We start from the raw sequence: 21,576 nt of genomic DNA, 5'->3' as shown, positions 1-21,576 counted from the left end.
CTGATGAGAACTGCTACAGGCACTGAGCTGCTGTGAAACCAGTGAGTGGCTGCGTCTGGTGGGAATCCTTATCACCCTCTGTTCCTCCTCCCTTTAACAGGAAGATGAGACAGTGCTACTGTCTCATCTGTGGAAAGGGTTTAAAGAGGAAATGTAACTTTTAAGTAAGAAAGATAAACTATATTCCAGTTGCACTGCTGATTATTTTCATTTCCAAAGAAGTGGTGTAGTCTGTAAAGGTGCTGAGTGTTCTTTCTGGCACAAAGGGTTTCACAGTGGCTCTTGTACATCCAGTTTCATACAGATCATGTACAAATCAAGAGAACGTAGAAAAAATACCTTTCTGTCTTTAAGACATTAAATTGATTTATTTAAGGATGATTATTCTTAACAACAGAGCCTTAAACATGACAAAACATTTCCACTGTCTCATTGTGGTTCGTGTGAAGTACTTCTCATGAAAGCCAGTGGCTGATTTCTTTTTGGGCAGCTAGTTCAGAACAAGAACAGCAAAGCTGTGGCTTGTGCTTCCTCAAGGCTGTGATAAAGGGACAATAGTTTGTGACAACATTTCGTGACTTGCTAAAATAGACACAACTCAGCAGTGATCACACAGGGCAGGTTAATTCAAGGGAAGTTCCTAACCCTTAACTGGGTTTGCAGTTTAGAGGGGAATAGGGGATGTTTAGTGACACTTCCAGCACTGAAGGCAGATGTTTTGTTACATTAACTGCCTCCATACCGGAACTCTCCACCCTGGGAGAGTTCCTAAACCAAAACCAAACCCCTCTGGGATTCTGTGCTTTTTGGACGTTGGCATCACAGAAACAGTTCCAGAATTGAGCTGATTTCACCTGACTACAGCTCTGAAACACTGCTTTCAGTAAGTTGCTGCCTACACACTGCCTGTGAAAATAAACCAACTTTGTGTACCTCCAAGGACCAGACCACAGGGACAGATGTTTGCTGTAACATGGTAGCATCTTTTATTGCAAAAAAACAGTAACAGAGGTTTGTTAATAGGATTCAGATTAAGATTTCATTATGGAAAGGCTGGTACCACTATTGAATTTATCATTTTCATGTGCTTGCAACAATTTTCGTAGTTTACTATCTAATAAATGCTATATCACCTTTAATGTAGGGGAAACATGCCATGAAAGGTTTATACAGCAGCATAGATGTGGCCAACACAGCATCCATGGCATTATTTAAGCAGGGAAGAAGACTGGGAAGTAAGCCTGTTAAATTTCCATTTTACAAAACAACAGGACCCAACCACTGCACATTTGTCCCTTCCCCATATGCAGGTCAAAATTGTGCTGTTCACACTTCTGACAGAGTTCAGGGGAGCAGGGGGGTTGAAATGAGCTGATCTTTAAGGTCCCCTCCAACCCAAACTATTCTATGATTGTATGAAAAGTCAGTTTGTACAACATTTCATCTTACAACAGACTTGGCAGTTCTGGATTAATGGTTGGACTTTTCCAACCTAAGTGATTTAATGAATCTGATTTTTCTGCTTTTAAATTATTTTTTTTTTGAGACTGCATTTCTTGTAGCAGTATTACTGCAGCTCTTGACCAAGAAAGTCTGGAAGATTTTTTTTTTTTAATTTTTAGTAAAAGATTTTTAAAATATTTTTTTTTTAATTTTTAGTAAAAGAAACTGGATTCCCACTATTGGTAACTGATAGCTGTTTTTTTCCATGTATGGCAGCAAGGTAGGAAACAAGAAGTCTCTTACATAAGAACTGTGACCTAAAATTCCAAACTTCTATCACACTTCCTGTTATTTTTAACAAAGGCATACACTTTTCAGAGTCCAAGGAATATTTGGGATGCATACAAGTTGAAACCATTCTCCCCCAGTCATCCCCCAGTTCAAGTTTGTTTTCCAAAAGTGTTTTAAATGAAGCCAGCACTCCATGCTTGACAGCATTATAGCAAAGATGTCTTTTAACTTCAGCATTTCCAAACAAGAAGAAACAAAGAAAACATTTGACACCTGTATGCTTCACAGATCAGTAATGAAACACATCATGCATCATTCTTGTTTTCCAAGTTTAAGTTACAAGCAGTACACTGTGTACTCGAATTCTCTTTTTCAATAAACTTGAATGTACATCATAGAAAGTATAATACACACAGAAACCAAATCCCACATCCCCCCCCCACCCAAAAAGGTGTCTGACAAAATGTCACATCAGAGAAAAAGTTGCTACTTTTCTCCAGTGGCATCATCTGTGCTTTCAATTTCATTAAGCTCACATCCATTAACTTAAAACAATTGGGCAAATGTCCTAAAAAGGAACTACCAAAGAGGAACATGCTAAGAATAAAGGAAATGTTTGACCCTAATCTGAAATACCCAAATGCTACAAGATTCCCTTCTTTTTTTTTTTTTTTTTTACAAAGGTTTGCCCTCCTCAAAGAAGGGTCTCACAGTGCAATACAGAACAACGACATCAACAATTCTCACATTTGTGTCCCCAGCCTATTCTGATATTATTGTTACCAAACCCTTTGTTGGAGGAAACCTACTGCTCTGTCCTTGTTGCATATTTGGGCAGGTAAATATAAGTCCCAACTGACTGATCAACACTGACAAACTTTGCCTCCTCCTTAAAATCGAGGTCACTTCACCTGATGATAGAACTACACTTGCCACAATTAAAGTGGAGTTCAAGGAAAAGCTCTGAGATTACAACCCAGTTATTGTTACATCTGCCATGATCACTGCTATGAAATTACTGCAATAAGAAGAATTTCTACTAAAACAACATGTTCCAGAGTGCAGAAGCTAGAGGTGAGGGTTGTGGCATTGTTATGACAATTGTCACTGTTACTGCCTTATCAAAGCCTGAAGGTCTTCCTTTAAACACACAATATGGTTGTGCTACAATTCATTTTTAAGCTGCAAATAGGCAAGAAAAGGTAGACTCAGTGCATCAGTTTGCTGTGTGCCATCCACTTTTTGGAACGTGGGTAGAGAAGGGATCGGTAACAACTCAGAGGTTTGGGGTTTGTGCTCAGACTTCCCTGGTCTCTGAAAACTGCTGTGAACACATTCCTGGTGTCGTGGTTCAGCTGGAGCCCCTGCAGCACTCACATTTACCAGTGCCAGCAAATTCAACTTCAGGCACAGCTAAGGGCCAGCTGCACTAAGAATCAGCCTTACAGACATTTTCCTTCAGTGTTTTCTAAGAAAATGGCAATGCAGGAAAGCAAGGCAGTTCACAGCACAGTAACAGCACAGAGTCAGCTGGAGTTCACAGGATTTCATATACATCCCCCAAATCAAGGGGGGGGACAGATCCAGACTGTTTGTCCCCAAATCAAGGGACAAACAGACCTGCATTTTTCCTGCCTTCCTAAAGCTACTTCTACAGCTGAACTTTCAGCATAACCCTTAAGGTGGGCTATTTCATTGCCTTCCCTCTGAAGCATTTGCTGCACGCAAATGTGGCCTCTGGAAATGCCCACATCTGCCTGCAAGACAGCTTGGTGCTAAGCAAGTGTCCCTGGCATCACAGAGGAACACAAGAGATCTTCATTAAGTTTGGAATTTAGCCCAGCAAAAGGAATTTTGTACCCCAGCCCTCCCCTTGCAGTACTGACTGTCATGCCCTTGGTTTGGCAGAGCCGAGGTGTTCCCATCCTTGCCCTCTGCTGGGGGCTGTGGATACAGACATAAACTGCATTCAAAAATACCCAGTCTGCTACTTCTGCACTAATTCTGAAAGTTTCTTTCTCCTTCAGGCATTGTACTCAGCAACAAAGTGCTGAGAAATACTATCGATCTCACAGGGAGAAGGGGAGAAGTCTGACAATAGACAACTTTTCTCACTTCAGAACATTTTTCATACAAAATTTAGTCAGCAGATTCTCACCATTTAAGTGAGCTCACAAAAAAGACCTCACAGCTACACTAGCAAGAAGATTTATTGCCACACAAAATGAGAATATGTACTTTTGTTGATTCAGAATTAATATTTTTCCCTGACAGAGGTTTTCCTCTGGAAAATTAAACTCCAGTCTTACACCTTTCTTTTATTATTGAAGTGTGCTTTTTCAGATTGAAGAACATTTATGGCTTAAGATTTATACCTCTGCCCCTTAAACAGCATGTGTAATCCTGATCATCACATTCCAAGGCCTACCCAGACAGAGCAGACAAAACACAACTCACAAGTCAAACTCAGAATCTCCAGTAGCAGACCAGGGACGAGCCTGACAACACTCTGAAACCAGCCTGAGCATCCTTGTTCCTTAACTTATTCACCTCCCTTAGTACCACAGAAATAGAAAATACTCCATTTGGATATACAGGTGTGGTGCTTGGATATGTCTTTATCCTGCCAGCTCCTAGAAAATTTAGTGCAGTGTACAGGAAATCTAAAAAAGTAAAGACTTACATTTACCTGAAATCATATCTGAAGTGGTAAAAACCTTTATTTACTTAAGTTTTAAGCATCAAGCAGTTTAATGCTGATTGCTAAAGGCAATACTACTTAAGATTTGTATTTTGGGGCTACAGTTAACACAGTAATTTGAAGAAATATATGTAACTCTAAACTTAAGACACCTAGCACTGCATGACCTAGCTGAATAATCATGTTCTTTCCTGCAGAATTTAACTCACCAAGTTATCTGTAATGGTGATCTGTGCAAAAGCTTCCTTGGGCAGGGAAAAAAATACTAACAAAGAAGTTTAGTAACATTCAGTCACTTGTTAAAAAAGAGACTCAAAAAAACCCTCAAAGAATAAAACAAAAAAAGAGGGTGAGAAATGAAATCATCATCTAATAGTCTGTGAAGTGCACCCCAGTTGATGTTATTTTCCTAAAAACAGCCATAATAAGGTATTTGAGGTCTATTGTCACTACAGGTCTACATACACACAGAGCTTCCCAGGTTTACCCAGGATATCTTCCAGCCCTGGAAGATGAAGTGGCTGCAGTGTGAAACAGCAACATGCTCTCTCTCCATCCCTGGTCTGTACATGCCCCAGAGTACCAACGGATCAGCATCCATCTCCTTTCATTCCACATATTCATGCTAATCCACCTCCATTGTTTATTTTCTTTGTATAGGCTTATTTTAAGCCTCAAACAGGAAATAATCCCAGCTGTTATTAATCTTGCAGCAGTGGCTGGGCAGCTTCTGTGGGTCGGATTTGCATGGAGTTTGCTTGGGCAAGGACAAAATGCTTAACAAAAACTGCAGTAAAAACCAAAACAAGCAAGCTGCCCAGGAAGACTCCTACCACAGTGGAGTAAGAATCTGTTCTACGGGCTCCAGGAACTTTCTCAGCAAGTATATCCTTCACAGCATTGAAGGAACCATTGTTGGGCAGTGGGCTGATGCCAAGCAGATGGCACAGTAAGGGGTACAAGTCTGTAGCATTCATGAATTGCTTGGTGGCATTCTTTCTGAAAGCAGGCCCAACTGCCAAAAAAATGGGATGCATTTCTGGTACAGTGTTGTCATATCCATGATTACCAACTAGAAATAAAAGATAGATAAAGGTCAATATTCCAAAGTTGCAAAACAATCATTGAACATTTTTCTAGAATTAGCAGAATGCAGAAAAGGCACAGCATCCTTAGAGAGGATTGTTTTGATTGACAGCACAAATTGACAGTCTCCTAGCAAATACCAAATCTCAGAACTACAAAGAGAAAATACCTAAAAACCCACAACAGAGAGCACTATTTAACAAAGAGGGAAAACAAAGTGAGCTCATTTGGCAACAACAGCATTGTCAGTGGCACACTGTGTACACCCACACTTCCTTGATTTTCCTCAGGGAAAAACTCCAATTTTGCAACTGGTCCAGATAGAATAGAAGATTCCCTTCTAAAAAAAAAAACAAAACCAACCAACCAACCAAACAAACAAAAAACAAAACAAAAAACAAAAACAAAACAAAACAAAAAAAACCAACAAAACAAACAAAAAAAACAAACAAACAAAAAAAAAAAACAACCACACACACGTAGAGTCAGACTGTCCATGTGACTCCAAGGAGACACTTTGACATTTTGTCCAATTTTGTGCACCATCAACTCCTCAACAAGGAAGAACTCACTGGTGGGTGTCCAGCACCCATTCCTGACAGGGGCATTAAAAACTGGGAACATGTCAAACACACAGGCACAAGAAGGTGCTCTCAGCAGCTACTGAAAATCTTGTTAAGTCTTGCTGATAACACTCTTCAGGTTCATAACCAGCAGCAAAGTTCAAAAGGTTCTCAATTAGAAATGTAAGAACCAACCATATAACATCTGTATTTTAGGTTACCAAGAAGTTACAGTTCACTGTCGCCATGCTATCGATAATAAATCTCAAAACTGCAAAGTGTGGAACTTCAAAGTGTTGGGGGTTTTTATTCCTCCAAATCACCTAGAATGCATTTTTTTCATCCAAGGCAAACAAAAATCACCGGTGTGCAGTAACACAATATCCAAAGACTCTTTGTAGCAACAGAAAGAGGTTACTCTAAGTGTAGCATCTAGACGAAGTGAGAACTTTCAGAAAATGTTCTTGTATCTTCCAACCCAACCCTTCTCCAGTAAATAAGTAAAACATGATAAAACATCCCTATTCACTCTCTACTCAACACATTCAGTCGCAACTTTCTTTTTCAATCTCTCAGGAAGTGCTTGTTGGTTTGCTACATCCTGAAAGACCTCAAGTATGGGGCCACTAAAACATGTGATTGATCTTTTCTCAGCAATGTTTACAGAAACCGTAAGTGCAGATCCTCCTCCCCTAACACTAGGGTGCTTCCCATCCCATCAGGAGAAAAAATTATAAATAATTGTTGTTAAATAATTGTTAAATTGTTGTTAAATTGTTGTTAAATAATTTCACACACTTTAGATTTCCTTCCCAGCCTTAAAAAAAAATTTAAATGAACATTGGTTGCTGATACTAGGAGAGAAAGTACCACATAAGGTCCCTGCCTCGGAAGATACAGCAAAACACTGTAAAGACAGAATACTTACGTAGAAAACCATCAGTCTTGTTTTGTACAATTTCCCATCCTTTATCAGCCACTGCTAAGATGGGCTGAATTTTACTGTTGTGTTTGTAATGAAATCTATCCGGAATCTGCTCCTTTTTGTATACAGTCATGTTGGGATGAGCGTTGGCCAAAGCTTCATATAACTCATCCAGTTTGCCTTCAAACAAACAAAAGAGACAAAAGACAAAAATTAAACATATCAATGTGTTTGCTGAACTCATCAGTAGTTAAAATACAGCTGAAAGAAGAGGGCAAAATGCACTTTCCCACAAGTGAATTGTAACTGTAAGAGACAACAGTGTGTGCACAGAAGGTCCTGTGAGAAACCCAGAGCCTCAGTCACAGTAAGATCCCCCTCAGCACCAGACTTCACAGCCTGTTCCCAAGCAATAGCTGCTTTGCTAATTTTAGAAAAATCCCTCATTTCTCAGTTACCAGAATGTAAGCCTCTCACAGGAATGAATTAGGAAGCATTCAGTTGTCTCCTGGAAAAAAGAACCGAACACTTCTAGCTTTGTGCAATGCCTGAAAGCAAGAAGACACCTCCTAAACCTGTTTGTGAGGTAATGGCTTCATTTAGGCCATATTCTGTCACCTAGCTGGATGTGACAAGTGACACTTTTCATCTATTTTAAAGCAGTTTGTTGCTTTCCTTTATTATTCAATAACAGCCAACAGCATGAGCTACTCCTCTGTATTCCCAGTGCCTGCTCCTTTCCCTTCCCTAGTCACAGTGAGCACAACCCTCAAGAGCTCTACTGACACTGAATAAATAAGCATTTTCCACCCTCAATTCTTTATTTGCTTATTTCCAGTTTCTGAGCTTGCCTTTCCAGTAAAAGCCACTGAAGAGCCACAACCAGTTGGTCAAGCTGGCTGGAACACCAGTGCACAGAATGCAGGAACCAGAACAAACAGCCAGGAACACAAAAGCAAGTGCAGGAACTGACATCTGACCAAATCCTCCACTTAAGGCCAGATTCCTGAGAGCCATGGAGTGCACACAACAGACTCCTGTGACACACCAAACCCTCAGCTCTCTGACTTAGGTAAGTATTTGTGTGACACATGCAGCTGAATTGCACAGTGTGTCTGCAGGCCCCTTTCAGACTGCCATTTCCAGTATCCATGGAGTTTTGAATAGATATCAATGAAAAAAAAATCTGGGAGAAAGTGGCCAATGTTTCTAAAGAAACCATTTTCTTTTTTCCCCTCAGTTCCCAGAATCCTGTATAGAAATTCTGAAGGAAAATACATTAATATATACATTCTGAAGGAAACACATTAATGTTTCTTATGTCAAACTGGCACCAGAAAAAAAAAAAAGAATCACTAAATTAAGAAACAAAACAAAGGTCAAGATGAGACAGCAAAAGCAAAGATATCAGAGATAGTTACAGCAACAAGAAGAGGGACTCTAATGCAGCATTTCTAGGACTATATTAGTAATAAAGTGAATTTTGCTGTGCCAGCTTTCTATATGGGATGGCAGGGAGGAGAAGCCCCAGACATAGCAAATTTGATTTTAACCTAATGATTTGAATTAATATATTTATATTAAATGCAAGAAAAAGGCCAGCATCACCAGCTGCGGTACAGGTACAGCTTCTTTGTGAACATCTAATTAGTTCCCCACACACACAAATACACCAGCATTGTTAAATAATGGCTTTAATCTATCTCTTGGGGAAGCAATAGACAGCCAAACAGTTAAAATAAATTGCTGCATTTTTAAGCACTCAAACTTTTCCTCAATCTCACTAAGTTTTACCATTCCCTTGGTTTAAGAAAGACAAATTGAATAGCAGGTGAAGAACCAGTGTTATGTACTTAAGCACATATTAGTTCATACCTGAACTGACAGTGAAACTCATTGTTTTGTAATAAAAATCACATCTGGTACCACTGAAGGAAAGAATTTTAGCTGTGCTCAAAACTAATTCTTGTTTATTGGTAGTGTAATAAATACCTGAATCTCTGGGCAAAATCAAATCCAAGCTGTTTCTGAAATCCACTGAAATGGCTTTTTTATTGTTCTGTCATCTAATTGCAGCAGAGACAGTTTCTTTCCAGCATTTAGCAGACAGGAGAATCAAGTTACGCATCTTAAAGTTCTCCTTTACTGCATTAGGGAGGTGTCAGCACTGAAGTTTACTTTTACAGCTTCTTTATTTGCTAATGAGAACATCTTGGGCAACCCGTTTGCCTCTGTGGGGATGAAGCTTCCAAACTTGGCTCTTTTATCACCACAGAGAGAAAAAGCAACCAGCTACAGGGCCTGACTGTGCTCAGGCAGCAGAGACCTCAGTTTGGGCATACTCACATTTGAATCTGGAGTATTCTTCAAATTAAAAATGACAAGACACATTTGTTCATGCTTTAATTGAGTGACTTACAGGTCACTTAATTCTGCAAAATACTCTCCCTGCTTAGGCATTAAATACAGAATGCTATCTATCCATTACTGATGCAAATGTTACACAATTCTTTAAAAACACCTTTCCAGAAGGTCACCTTGAAATTCAACTTCCAAATTAGCACTTTTTTTGTGTGGGCAGGGGTGTTATTTTTCAGGTTTACACTTTTGCACCAAGTAGTTTACAATACTTGGTCATCAAAATAAAAAGCAGATGCATTAGTGACATTAAACATACACCTGACACCTCAAGCAACCCTTAGATGACTGCAAGCAGATTTCAGATTTTTATTCCAACGTTGTTCTTGCCCATCTTTATCTTAATAAAAATGGTATAAATGTAACTGGCTGGCTGTTCAGCACGACGGGGAAAAAACTCAAGTGAACTACAATAGCTGGCAGCCAATCAAATAGCCAAGAGAGGCTTTCTTTTTATCAAAGATCCCCATCTGTTCTCAGTTTACTGTTTGAGTTAGAAATATAATTCTTCCACTATGGTTTAGCATCTTGATGAAAAGCAAGACATGTAACATTCAGGTGTTATCTACCTAGAGCGCCATTCAGCCTTGATAATGCCATTAGATTATCTTACTTCTCACAAGGACTAAAGGATCTTTGGCAATATTAGTCAACAGCAAACAGATTTGCTCCCTTTTCTTATCTGAAAGTTAATCCAGGCTTTTGACAGAGCCCAGAAAAATAACAAAGGGATCCTGCAAGTACTCCTTGTTCAAGGCTGGTGTCCTACTGCCATCAGTGCTGCTACCACCAATTCAGTCTGTAAAGTTTGGATACTCAAGTACCTCCTCAGGAATGTTACTGCTGTAGCTCCTACCTTCTTTTGGCAAAATGGCTACTGTGGGGGAGTGGTCGATGACTTTATAGAGCTCTCTGCTCACGTACTGATCAAGCTCAATGAGCCTTTCTGAGGACGACTGTGACATTCCGTGATCACTTGTGACTATGACATTTATCACATCCCACAGCTTTGCTTTCTTCAGTTCAGAAATGAGATATCCCAGTTTTCTGTCGATGTCACTGATTATCGTTCCCATGAGTGGGTTTTCTGGGCCTAGAAGGTGTCCCGTCTCATCAGGCTGTTCCCAGTACAGGAGACCAAAGTTGATGGGTTCTTCTGATGTAAACCACTCAATGAGCTTTGCTATCCTGTCTTCAAAGGGAACAGATTCATTGTAGGGCATGTAATGTGTAGGCAAAACTCCATGTATCTTCACATCTGTTCCAGGCCACATAGCAGCACCAGATTTGTGTCCTTCCCTCTGATTCGTCACCCATATTGGACTGGCCTCTTCCCAGAACTTGGAGTTGTGGGTGTTCATTTTGTTCAGGGAGAAGGTTTCGTTCAGGACAGGGTCATACATCTCGTTAGCGACGATGCCGTGGCTCTCAGCATAGAGCCCGGTCACCAGGGTGTAGTGGTTGGGGTACGTCTTGGTGATGAACACGTTCGTCACCTGCCTGACGTGCACCCCGTTCTCCATGGCATAGTGAAAATTGGGAGTGGGCACTCTGTAGATGTAATCCCACCGAAACCCATCGAACGACACCAGCAGCACCCTGGGCTGGGCTGGCTGGAGAGACAGTGCACTTGGAAGAGAGAGCAAGAAAATTCCCAGGACTTTCCAATAACTGCTCATGGCTATTCTGGAAGGTACCTGTCCCCTCTTCTGAGGCAACATGGCATCTGTTGAGCAGAGGCAAAAGTTGTCAAAGTCATAACTTAGTTTTAAGAATGAGTGGTTAAAATATTCCTTATGTATTTATATACTCTAAGATACATTTTACAAAAGCATGCAGTGACAGGACAAGGGGGAATGGCTTCAAACTACCAGAAGGAAGGGTTAGATTAGATATTAGAAGAGATTATTTACTGTGAGGGAGGTGAGGCCCTGGAACAGGTCCAGAGAAGCTGTGGCTCCCCATGCACAGAAGTGCTCAAGGCTAGGCTGGACAGAGCTGTGAGCAAGCTGGTCTGGTGGAAGGTGTCCCTGTCCATGGCAGGGGGTTGGAACAAGATCACATTTAAGATCCCTCCCAACACAAACCATTCTGTGATTCTAATTCTGATCATGACTCAAGGATTTTGACTCCTCCTGGCTATGACAGGAATTTCTCATCTAACAGTCCTTATTATGTCCTTATCTGACTAAATATGACACATAATTTCACATTGTATTGGCTTGTGCTCCCCTGCCCCAGTTTCCTCCTGTTCTTCCCAAACAAATTCTTGTTCAAAACTCAGATATCTACTCAAATCAAGATCTCTGTAAGAACCCTCACACAGAACTTCCCCGTCTGCAACTGACCTAAAATTTCATGCTAATATTCCTCACTTTTTGTTCAAGAGCACAATTTAACCACAAAACCAGATATTGCTCAATCCATCCCTGCATATGGGCAGTAGCAATATTCCTTACAGTTCCCTTTAGGTTCCCATTTTCAGCAATCCTCTGGGACTCAATCACCACTGAAATTCAGCTGGAAAACAGTGAATTTGCAACCAATAATCCTATCTTAATACTCAGAGTACATAAATATCCTAATGAATATAAGAAGTTATGGTATAACAAGCATCTGAACATCATTGCAACAATGGAATGGCTGCCCCATCCCAGGAAGTGTCCAAGGCCAGGTTGGACAGGGCTTGGAACAACCTGGGCTGGTGAAAGGTGTCCCTGTCCATAGCAGGGGGTTGGAATGAGATGAGCTTTAAGGTCCCTTCCAACCCACACCATTATGTGATTATAGAATTCTGCAACTTGCAGGCAGTCAAATGTTACACCAAACTTGTGTGTCTCTCAAAATTAAAATCCAGGCCTTGAGTTCTGCTAAGAACAAACTGACATTCCAGAGACTTAATTCCCCTTTCGGCAAACAACACACACCAAAGGCTACGGATTACCTCAGATCCACCTGATGGGGGATTTCTTCCAGCTGAACCTGAAGGACGAAGGGACAACACAATGTTGTGTTCATTGGAATCCCAGCTGCCAAATTAGACATAGCCCATAAATTCCCCTTCTGGGGAGGAACAAATATGGATTGAAGACCTCTCAAGTGAAATCAAGTCTCTGCTTCTGAATTTTACATGACTAATGATCTCAGCATGATCTCTAATTCTATTATTCTAATTCCTTAACTGCATGCTCCAAATAAATAATAAATGACGGCTGGTTTGGTTTTTTCCCAAGGCCTTCTCATACTGCTCTCCCGCGGACACAGTCTCTGCAGGAGGCCGGACCTGGGTCTCTGCCGAACTCGGCACCACAAAACTCTGGGCACCCGAGGGGCTCTGGGGGGACGAACCCACCGGCCTGCCAAGGGCAGGAGCTGCCACACGGACACACGGACGGACAAGACAGACAGAGAAGCGCCCCGGGCCCCGCTCGGCGGCCGCCGGAGCGCAGCACACGCGAATACCGAGCCCAGGCCGCCATTCCCCACATGCAGCGCCCGCACCGCCACCAGCCCGGGCCGGAGGAGGCCGGACCCCCCCCCCGAGCCCGGAGCCGCCGCCGTTACCTGAGGGGCCGAGGGGCCGCGGAGCAGCGGGTCCGGCCCGGCCCCGCCCGGGAGCGGCCCCGGCGCCGTCACTCAGAGCGTGCGGGGCGGGACGGCACGGGGCGGGCCCGGCGGGAGGGGGACACGGAATTACAGAATAAATTGCGGAGTTACGGAAGCACGGCGTTTTTTGGATCGGGAGAGAGCTCTGACATTACGGATGCAGCCTTTGACCGAGCACCACCGCGTCAGCTGAACCGCGGCCCTCAGTGCCATGTCCGGTCTTTCCTTGAACACCTCCAAGGACGGTGGCTCCACGGCATTCCTCGGCAGCCTGTTCCAGTGTCTAATCATCATTTCTGTGAGGACGTTCTTTCTAATGTCCAGCCGAAACCTCCCCTGGCTCAGTTTGAGGCCGTGTCCTCTTGTCCTGTCCTTCTTCCCTGGGAGCAGAACGCGACCCCACCTGGCTGTCCCCTCCTGTCAGGGAGCTGTGCAGAGCCAGAATATTCCCCCTGAGCCTCCTTTTCTCCAGGCTGAGCCCCTTTCCCAGCTCCCTCAGCTGCTCTTCATCAAACCTGTGCTCCAGACCCTTCCCCAGCTCCGTTCCCTTTCCTGGACACGCTCCAGCCCCTCAATGTCCTTCCTGAACTGAGGGGCCCAGAACTGAACACAGCCCTGGAGGTGACCTCAGCAGTGCCCAGCACAGGGGACAGTCACTGCCCTGGCCCTGCTGCCACACCATGGCTGGCACAGCCCAGGTGCCTTTGGCCTTCTTGCCCACCTGGGCACAGCTGGCTCAGGTTCAGCTGCTGTCACCAGCAGCCCGAGGTCACAGGTGAGGTGACCTTGGGTGGTGTTCCCTGGTACAGCCCTTGCCCAGATGTCACAAGGGTTGTAAGGGCGTTACTGCGTGTCATAGAGCTTGGGCAGGGCTGGCTCGGCTGACTGTAAAACAAGGAGTAAAATTTATTCTCTGGATATCTGGAAGTGCTTATTCAGTTAGAAATAATAATTTTTAAATTGTCTTTGATTCTGCTGTTTTTCTATCAGCCTTTTTTTTTTCCTCCTCTTGTTTTCTGAGGCTCTAAATTTTCCATTTGCTTCCCAGAAGATGCTTTTCCCCAACTTTTGATGTCCAGACCCACAGCTATGCCTGGAATAAAAATGAATTTATCCTTCACCATCTCACTAGAATCTAAACTGATGAACTGGACAAAAATCCAAGCTAGGTTTCCCACCTTTCCTGGTTGAGGATCTGTGTTAAACATTTGAGTCCAAAGTTCATGTCCTGTGTATGTACACAAACCCCACCCCAATTCATGGCAGTGTACAAAACTATTATCCTCTTACTGGTGCATGGGAACAAAGAATCATAGAATTGTCAAGCTATGTCAAGCTAGAAGAGACATTGAGAATCAACAAGTCCAACCATATAGAATCATAGAATCAAACATGATGCTTATTAATCACTTTACAGATGACACTATCTAGTGAATAAATAAATAAATCTATTTTGATATATTTGTATATATTTATAGTTCAAATTTTATATTTTTATATTTATATACATATACATGATATCTTACTCCTCTTCACCCTACCACCAGGGATTGTACTAGGGAACAAGGCTCTTCTAATTGTTTTCTTAATGTCTCCTTTCCCCCTCCTTCATTGCTGCTGTCCTGTTACAGGTGTGAGGCTGAGCTAGTCCAAGCCTGGAGAATCACATTGGTGCTGTGCCTGGTAGAACCTGTGTGGATGTTGCTGTTCTGCACCTGTAGGACAAAGCTCATCATCTGGTTCCTGGCCATGAACCCCACCAGAAACTTTGGAGAAAGGGAAAAAAGGAAAGGGTTGTTATAAAACTGCACCTGTGTATATTGAAATCTCTTGCTGGGTGTCTCTCAAACAGCATTGTGCTGTCCTGTGCTGTTACTCATTAGCTAGAAAAAACTGTGCTCACATTTACTGTTGGTTCAGGTTTGATTTTGGGCTCTCACAGGGATCCAGAGGTGTTGGGAGCTGCCTGTGCAGTGGCTGGGATCAGTCACTAGAGGGTACGGGTGCACCTGGATTTAAGGAACATCATGAATAGCTGAAAATTATATTTGCCTTGGATGCCAGAAATGGCTCAGCTGCTTAACACTGATATAAAATGAAGGCAAAGCACGGACAAGGAGTTTGCTAATTCCACCAAAATGTTTAATACCATAATAGATTTTCATTGAAGTACAGCGCTAATGTGAATATTTGTACAAAATATGTGGTTAAAAATAGTATTGATTTATAATATATACAGATATGTCACATCTGTGTCAGAAATGCAGACACTCGAATGAAACCATGAGCAATGCTTTTAAATCTACAACAACATACACGAAATATTTCTGCAGCTACCCACAGTAGGACAACTTGCCAAACTGACACTTAAGGATCCACCAGTCCTTACAGATGGCATTTCTGTCAGAAGTTTCTGTACAAGAACTCTGCTTTAAAATGGATTCAAAACATTTACCTTCATTAACCCAACAGTGAAGAGAACACATCTGTGTGACACTAATGTAGACACAACTTTCTCGCACTAGATATAAGATCAGTTACAATAATTTGTTAAAAGAAGGGTGATTTTCTGGTGAGAATAATAGAGAAGTTTAATCTTTCTTGCTGGATACTCTTAATGTTGTGAGTGAGCCCCAGATTCAAATGGGCCCTTAATACAGCTCTCGGGTACATGACTATGCATCCTGAAGTCTGTTTTAAGGTTCTGAATATCTTCATTTTTCATTAACTTCAAGGCTGCTCACACTTCGTAGCTTTCCCAGCCTTACTCCAGCAAGAACCTCCCTAACAAATGTCCCTATTTAAGCTTTGTAGCTGCGGCATCAGGACACAATCCTATATTAAGATGACTCTTGCTGCAGCCCCAGAATCTGTGTAGTTACTGAACAAACTGACAGAAGGGGAGAGAGAATTCAGGCTGGTTTTTTTAAGCTTTCTGAGCATCTCTGCAGTCGGCACTTTCAGGGTTCCTGCTGTTCCATCCAGAGTGCCGCTGCTGTTCTGCTTCTAACAGTGCTGGCTTCTCTCCCCTCCAAACCAAAGCAAATATACTCCACACTTCAAATAGACCTGTGGGAAAGAGCTTTTACAGCACTTCCTCCCTTGTCCTTTTACCCCTGAATGCTGCAGTCTACATGTATTCAAAAAAAGAGCACAGCTACTGTTATAAAAACATTGCTTTTTAAGAGGAGCCTAGAATATTGAAAGCTGCTGTACTCCCCCAGAAGATGGCTTAAACCAGGAAAAGCAGTGTTTGGGGTTTTTGCTAGTGTAACTCATTAGTCAAGAGCATTGCATGACGCTGAGCATAAATGAGGGTCTGGCTAGGACTTTAATCCATAGCTGGTTTTGTTTTTTGATAAACCAGAATTAAAAGCAATTTCTTAGGCAAAAGGGAATCAAGGAAATGCAAAAGTATTTCTCTCACACTAGTATGTGAGAGAAAGCCTGAAATGGCAAAAAGTTGAGTGCTGAGGTGTTTGCCACTAAAGAAGGACCAAAAATAAATTCAGTGAATATTCTTTAGAGGACCTGAAAGCACTGTGACTGTGATCAGCCTGATCCTCTGGGCACAGCTCTCTGCCATCCCCAGCTCAGTTCCAGTGCGGTGTCTGGTGGAAGAGCCACAGCCGGCATGTCGCAAGCACAGCATTTCAGTCGGGTGGATGAAGAAACTCACTGTGGTGGGGGAAACTCTTTGTGCTCAAAGTGAAGAATAAACTAGGCCTCCTGCCTTTCACCTCTAAAAGAGGTGAAAAGAACCCCAGAATAAGTTCATTAGTAGTTTTTCTGATTAAAACACAGAGGTTAAGGCCTGTCCTTTTCAAAGGAATTAAGGAGCTCAGAGTTTACTTCTCCAGTGAGACTTCTTAGATGGATCTAATTTTGAGAATCATGAACAATCATCCTTTGAGAAATGAAGCTTTTTATGCCAGGCACACAGAAAAACAAGTCATTTTTTCAAATCCAGATTTGAGCAATTCAATATCAGAATTTCACAGGACAGTTATCAGCAAACTCATCTCCCAGTTACCAGTCTTTTGCAAGACCCAGCACAAACTGATGCAAGAGACAACAATTCGTTTCAATTTTTATAATAATGAATGCTAACAGAACTCTTTCCCCAGCCTGGCTGGCAGCTGGATGCCATGTTCCTTGTCCAAGCACTCATGGCCACAGCATCACCCATGATTATAAAAGCACAGTGAAAACCACATGAGGGGTCTGGGGCGTACCGAGCTTTTGCTCATCAGGGACTGCACTGCAGGTTTTTTTGTGTACACCGAGCCAAATCCACAGCAAGCCAGAGCAAGTTCACATGACTGTGAAACTGCAGCAGCTTAAAATGGAACATGGCATATCCTGCCAACACGAAGGCTGCTTTCCCCTTAATTGCTACTGAAACAGAGTTTGGCCTATGTCACACGTTTAAGCTTTTTCAGTCCTACCAGGGGTATACACCACACTACTCAGTTTATTGATATAGTTTAACTCTTTAAATGTTGCTTTTCCAAACACCAGTGCAAGCAGAACACAAAAATACTGTTTGCCATATTTATTATTTTAAACGAAGCTCTGAATTATACAAGTGTAAAAGTGGTTAATTAGGCAGTAGCTTTTTAATACTCCTATAAAATATGACTAAAGAGAATATTTCAAAAGTTATGTACAATACAATGGAAAAGCTCATGGCATCTGTGACAGTGCTCAGACATACCACTGGAATTGAATCCTTCCAGGAGTTCAGTCCATTCCTCAATACAAACAACAATCTGTATTTTTGCTGAAAGCTTTTACAATGTTGCTGACTGGAACAGAGCAGGGGAAAAGACCAAAATAAAATCAACCCACCCCTCTCACCCAATTTAGGATCAAATTAGTGCTACAAAATTTAAGCATGGGGAGAATTTTTATAACCTTTACAGTGGCTATGGATGTGGTCTTGCTATAGTTGAGGAAGGGGTGCTCTTGCCATATTTTCATGGCTGAAAACAAAGTTCACTGGAGTGTGTCTGTGTATGTTAGAAGGGGGGAGTTTGCACACCTTGTCTTAATTACAAAAATCAAGGCCACAAAGATTACTTGTTTTCTTCCAAAAGAGCAGATTCTAAAACACTTTTTCTCCATGCACTGGAAATGTTTTCATGTTTTAGACTGTAGTGAGGAAGTCATTAAAATGTCAGCTTCATTTCTGAAGAGGTCAGAAAGGACAAGTAGGCAGCAGGCAACAGAAGCAGCAGCTGTACTCCCCTGATTTCCTTCTTTTAATTTCCAAAGAGCAGCAGGAGCCGTGTCCACCCTTCAGAGGCCCCAGGGCATCACCTCCAGCCGCTCCCTCCAGCTCCCGCTTTGGGGAGGAAATTAAAAGGATGTGGGCTGTGCCACTGTGCCTCAGGAGCCGCCACAGTGTAACACTGAGGCTTCATTCTTCCAGGGCTCCAGCAGGAGAGAGCCCCTGACACCCTGTGAGAAATGCAAGTCAGAGTGGCTGACCTCAGAAAAGCTACAGAAAAGCAAATTCCCACTCAAATGAGATGGGGCTCTGCCTGTGATTTACTGAATAGGACAATTCCCCTTCTAGACAGCCAGCATTTTTTGAAAGAAGCATTCTTTCCATGTCAGGCAAGAACCAGCCTTTAGTAAAACATCAGCTTCTCTCAAGAGTCACAAATGCTGGTACTTTGATGATAGGGACATTATTCCATAATACATGAAACACTTTTTTTTTTTTTTTGATGATCATTATTTTATCACATACAGGTGATATATAAGCTTTGACCATAGAGGCTGCTTTGAATTTTCAGGTTTGTAATTGTGTTTCTATTTCAATGCTTCAAGCAATGAGCCATGTCCTGCTGCCTCCTGGGTAGTACCACACAGCTTTCCAAAGCATGGAGTAGTCACTGAATGGGGCCTCGTTTTAAATCTGTTTGAAAATGCACTTGGAGGAAAGAACATTTAAGGTCCAGTGCTTTAATCTGCAGTGTAGTTTTACATCATTTGAGGCCAAAGTACTTAGTTAGAACTTAGTACAGAACCATATCTATCCAAAGTTTCAGGACATGGATACAAGGACAAGGTTTGGCCTTCTATAGTCTTGACTGTAAAAAAATCCATTAATAATGATATCTGATCATTTACGTGTTTAAATCTTACTGGGCTGTTTATACTGGCCTAAACCAAACCCCATGGACATCAGCGCTGGGTGTATTCTCAAACAAGCCAGTGGTGTTACTCCTGGAACATCTTTTGTGGCCCAAGATGGTGTTTTCAACAGGATACATTCCTAGGCCTGTGAGTGACAATTTGTTTCCTTAAATCAATTTAAAATGCATCACTGGGAAAATAATTGCCATGGCATCTCTAAGGAGTTACTTTAAGGAAACTTTACACAGATATCATGAAGATACTAAAGCCCCATTTTCTGTTCAGGCTCTGCTGTATTTAATGAGCAGTATTCTACCAGTGCAACAGCACACAACGATGCCCATAATGCAGTAACAATTACCACATTATGGAAATATGCTGAGTGCTGAGCAAAAAACTGCATCTCATCAGGAATACCAGGGGGGCCTGTGGTGGTCAGAGGCTGAACTATGTGAGAATGACAAGTCCTCATTCCCAGATGTCTTCACCATGCAGGCTGGGAATGCCATCTCCCGTCCTCACTGACAGAGCAACACGTCTGTTGTCCTGGAAGTGCAACACCCTGCAAGGGGGACTTGACTCTGCTGAAGCTTTGTAGCATTGCTGCTAATTAAAGGTGTGATGGAACCCTCCTTCAGAAACCAGATCATTAGGTTTCACAACAAAAATCTTGATTACACAAAGCTGACTTTTCAGATCCTAGAATAAGCTTCCAAGATGTATTTACTTATTTTAAGCTGTAAAGGATTTTAAACCATGGAGGCTCACTGTGCCATTTTATAGTCACTTTGGGGAGTACAGCTGCAGCTAATTAGCTTAAAAATCCCACCATACCTTATACATATGCTCAGTTTCTGCAGTATTAATTTCAGTGGAACTACTCATGTGCATAAATTAAGCGCATGCTTAAATATATGCAAAATCTGAGCTCAAATGTCTAGAAAATATGTTCTCAAAATGACAAGTACACCTTAAAAAAATAAATCATCATGGAAGGTCTGCCAGACAGGGAATCCGGGATCTGTCTGCTGTCAGCCATGATGCAAACACAGAACAGTTTTTGTAACCCAGTATATATTGCAAGTGAAAGAAACATGCAGGATGGGGTGAAAAAAGGGGATTCAGTTGCATGCAGTCTAATTTCAAGTGTGTAATTATGGTCCTGTTTTCTTTGGCCTAAAAAAGAAAAAATAAAATCAACTAACTTCTGCTCACCTCCACAAACCCAAACTGCATACAGCTCAAAAAGGGTTTTGAAGCACAGGACATGGGAAAGGAAAAGGGCTGAATATTAGAGATGTGCAAGTAATTACCGACAATTTCAGGGCTATTCACCACACCACTAGGAAAGCATTCAGCCTGTAATGTTACTGGAACGTTCAGCTATGACAGAGAGCAAGGAATCCCATCTTACATGAGCAGTCAGTCAGTTCCTCTTCCTCAGACCCGAAGAGAAGCACCACTTATCCCTTGATAGAAGATGAAGTGACAATCCCTATTGATATTCTGGCTCCCTTCTCCAGAGAGGACTGAGCAGACCCCCCAGCAGCTGCTGCCTCTCCCCTCAGCCCAGAGCTCCATCTCAGATCCCTGCCACCATTTCAGACCACCGTTCTCTACAGCTATTGCTGGAAGAGGGTTTTCTGTTGTTTCTGGAAATGTTGCAAAGATAGTATTCCTTACAGAAAATTCCAGGGGGGTGCAAAGGCCACCAAGCTGCTAGTAGAGTAAAAACAACATATCTACCCCCCTTTAGAAAAAAAAAATAGGGAAAAGGGAAAAGACTGTTGGGAAGTGGGAAATGAGGAGGGCAGAGGAGCAGGCTGCTTGATGAAGGGCAGTAGCAATCCTGGGAGCTTGGAATATCAAGACTGATATTGGCTTACTTCCCACCCAAACTATCTCTGGTAGTGGCGTTTCAGCATGCAAATTACAGCTGTGAAAAGATCCTCAGACTGAAACCAACCCTTGTTTCCTCAGCCTTGTTTTGTCCTTTCCAGCTAGATCTATCACTTGGTGTGTGATATGGTTACAGGTACAAAGATCTTTTTCCTAGCCCTTTTGTTACAGAGGCTTGATTACTGTGAAGGGGTTTCAATGGCCTTAATGTCCCGGTGCTCAGAAGGCAAAGGCTGCCTTTCAACAGAACAAAGCAAACAAAAACCAAGAGCTGTGTTGGAGGAGAGAGAAGTGCTGCTTCTGCCGGAGAGGCTCAGTTAGATACAGGCGGCGGCACACCGGGGCGTCGAGTTTGAATGATTTTTGGCTTTGGAGAATTCTTTGGGTCCTCATCTTCTTCCATGTCGCTGTCACAAACGTGCACTACCACACTGGGAGTGGACTCTGTTCCTGCGTGCAGCTCGTACTTCTCTCCTGGAAGCAGAGAAAAGCGATCA

General features: G+C 42.3%; 2 protein-coding genes across 6 annotated transcripts in view; both read right to left on the bottom strand.

Annotated features, from left to right (window-relative positions):
• Positions 1 to 962: 962 nt before the first annotated feature.
• Positions 963 to 13,098, bottom strand: ENPP5 (ectonucleotide pyrophosphatase/phosphodiesterase family member 5). 4 transcript variants are annotated; one of them, XM_041426183.1, is made up of 5 exons: positions 12,992 to 13,073; positions 12,372 to 12,409; positions 10,284 to 11,153; positions 7,013 to 7,189; positions 963 to 5,507 (listed from the first exon to the last, which is right to left on the bottom strand). In XM_041426183.1, the coding sequence occupies exons 3-5, from the start codon at positions 11,146 to 11,148 to the stop codon at positions 5,137 to 5,139; spliced, it is 1,413 nt and encodes a 470-aa protein (XP_041282117.1). In that variant the 5' UTR covers positions 11,149 to 11,153; positions 12,372 to 12,409; positions 12,992 to 13,073; the 3' UTR covers positions 963 to 5,136. The 4 variants fall into 4 exon arrangements, with proteins under 4 accessions (XP_041282117.1, XP_041282118.1, XP_041282116.1 ...); XM_041426184.1 differs by having other exon boundaries at positions 12,372 to 12,456; positions 12,992 to 13,051; XM_041426182.1 differs by lacking the exon at positions 12,372 to 12,409 and having other exon boundaries at positions 12,992 to 13,098.
• Positions 13,099 to 15,153: 2,055 nt separating this feature from the next.
• Positions 15,154 to 21,576, bottom strand: part of RCAN2 (regulator of calcineurin 2) — an 85,034-nt gene continuing 78,611 nt past the window's right edge. For both annotated transcript variants that reach the window (XM_041426187.1, XM_041426188.1), the window contains one exon: positions 15,154 to 21,553. In XM_041426187.1, coding sequence (XP_041282121.1) covers positions 21,393 to 21,553 — 161 coding nt within the window. In that variant the 3' untranslated portion in view covers positions 15,154 to 21,392. The remainder of the gene's footprint in view (positions 21,554 to 21,576) is intronic.

This window comes from Onychostruthus taczanowskii, unplaced genomic scaffold, assembly GCF_017590055.1.
Source record: "Onychostruthus taczanowskii isolate IOZ18803 unplaced genomic scaffold, ASM1759005v1 scaffold90, whole genome shotgun sequence".
In the NCBI taxonomy this organism is placed as follows: Eukaryota; Metazoa; Chordata; class Aves; order Passeriformes; family Passeridae; genus Onychostruthus; species Onychostruthus taczanowskii.
Note: the sequence above shows the minus strand (reverse complement) of the source record. Positions and strands in the feature narration are given on the sequence as shown.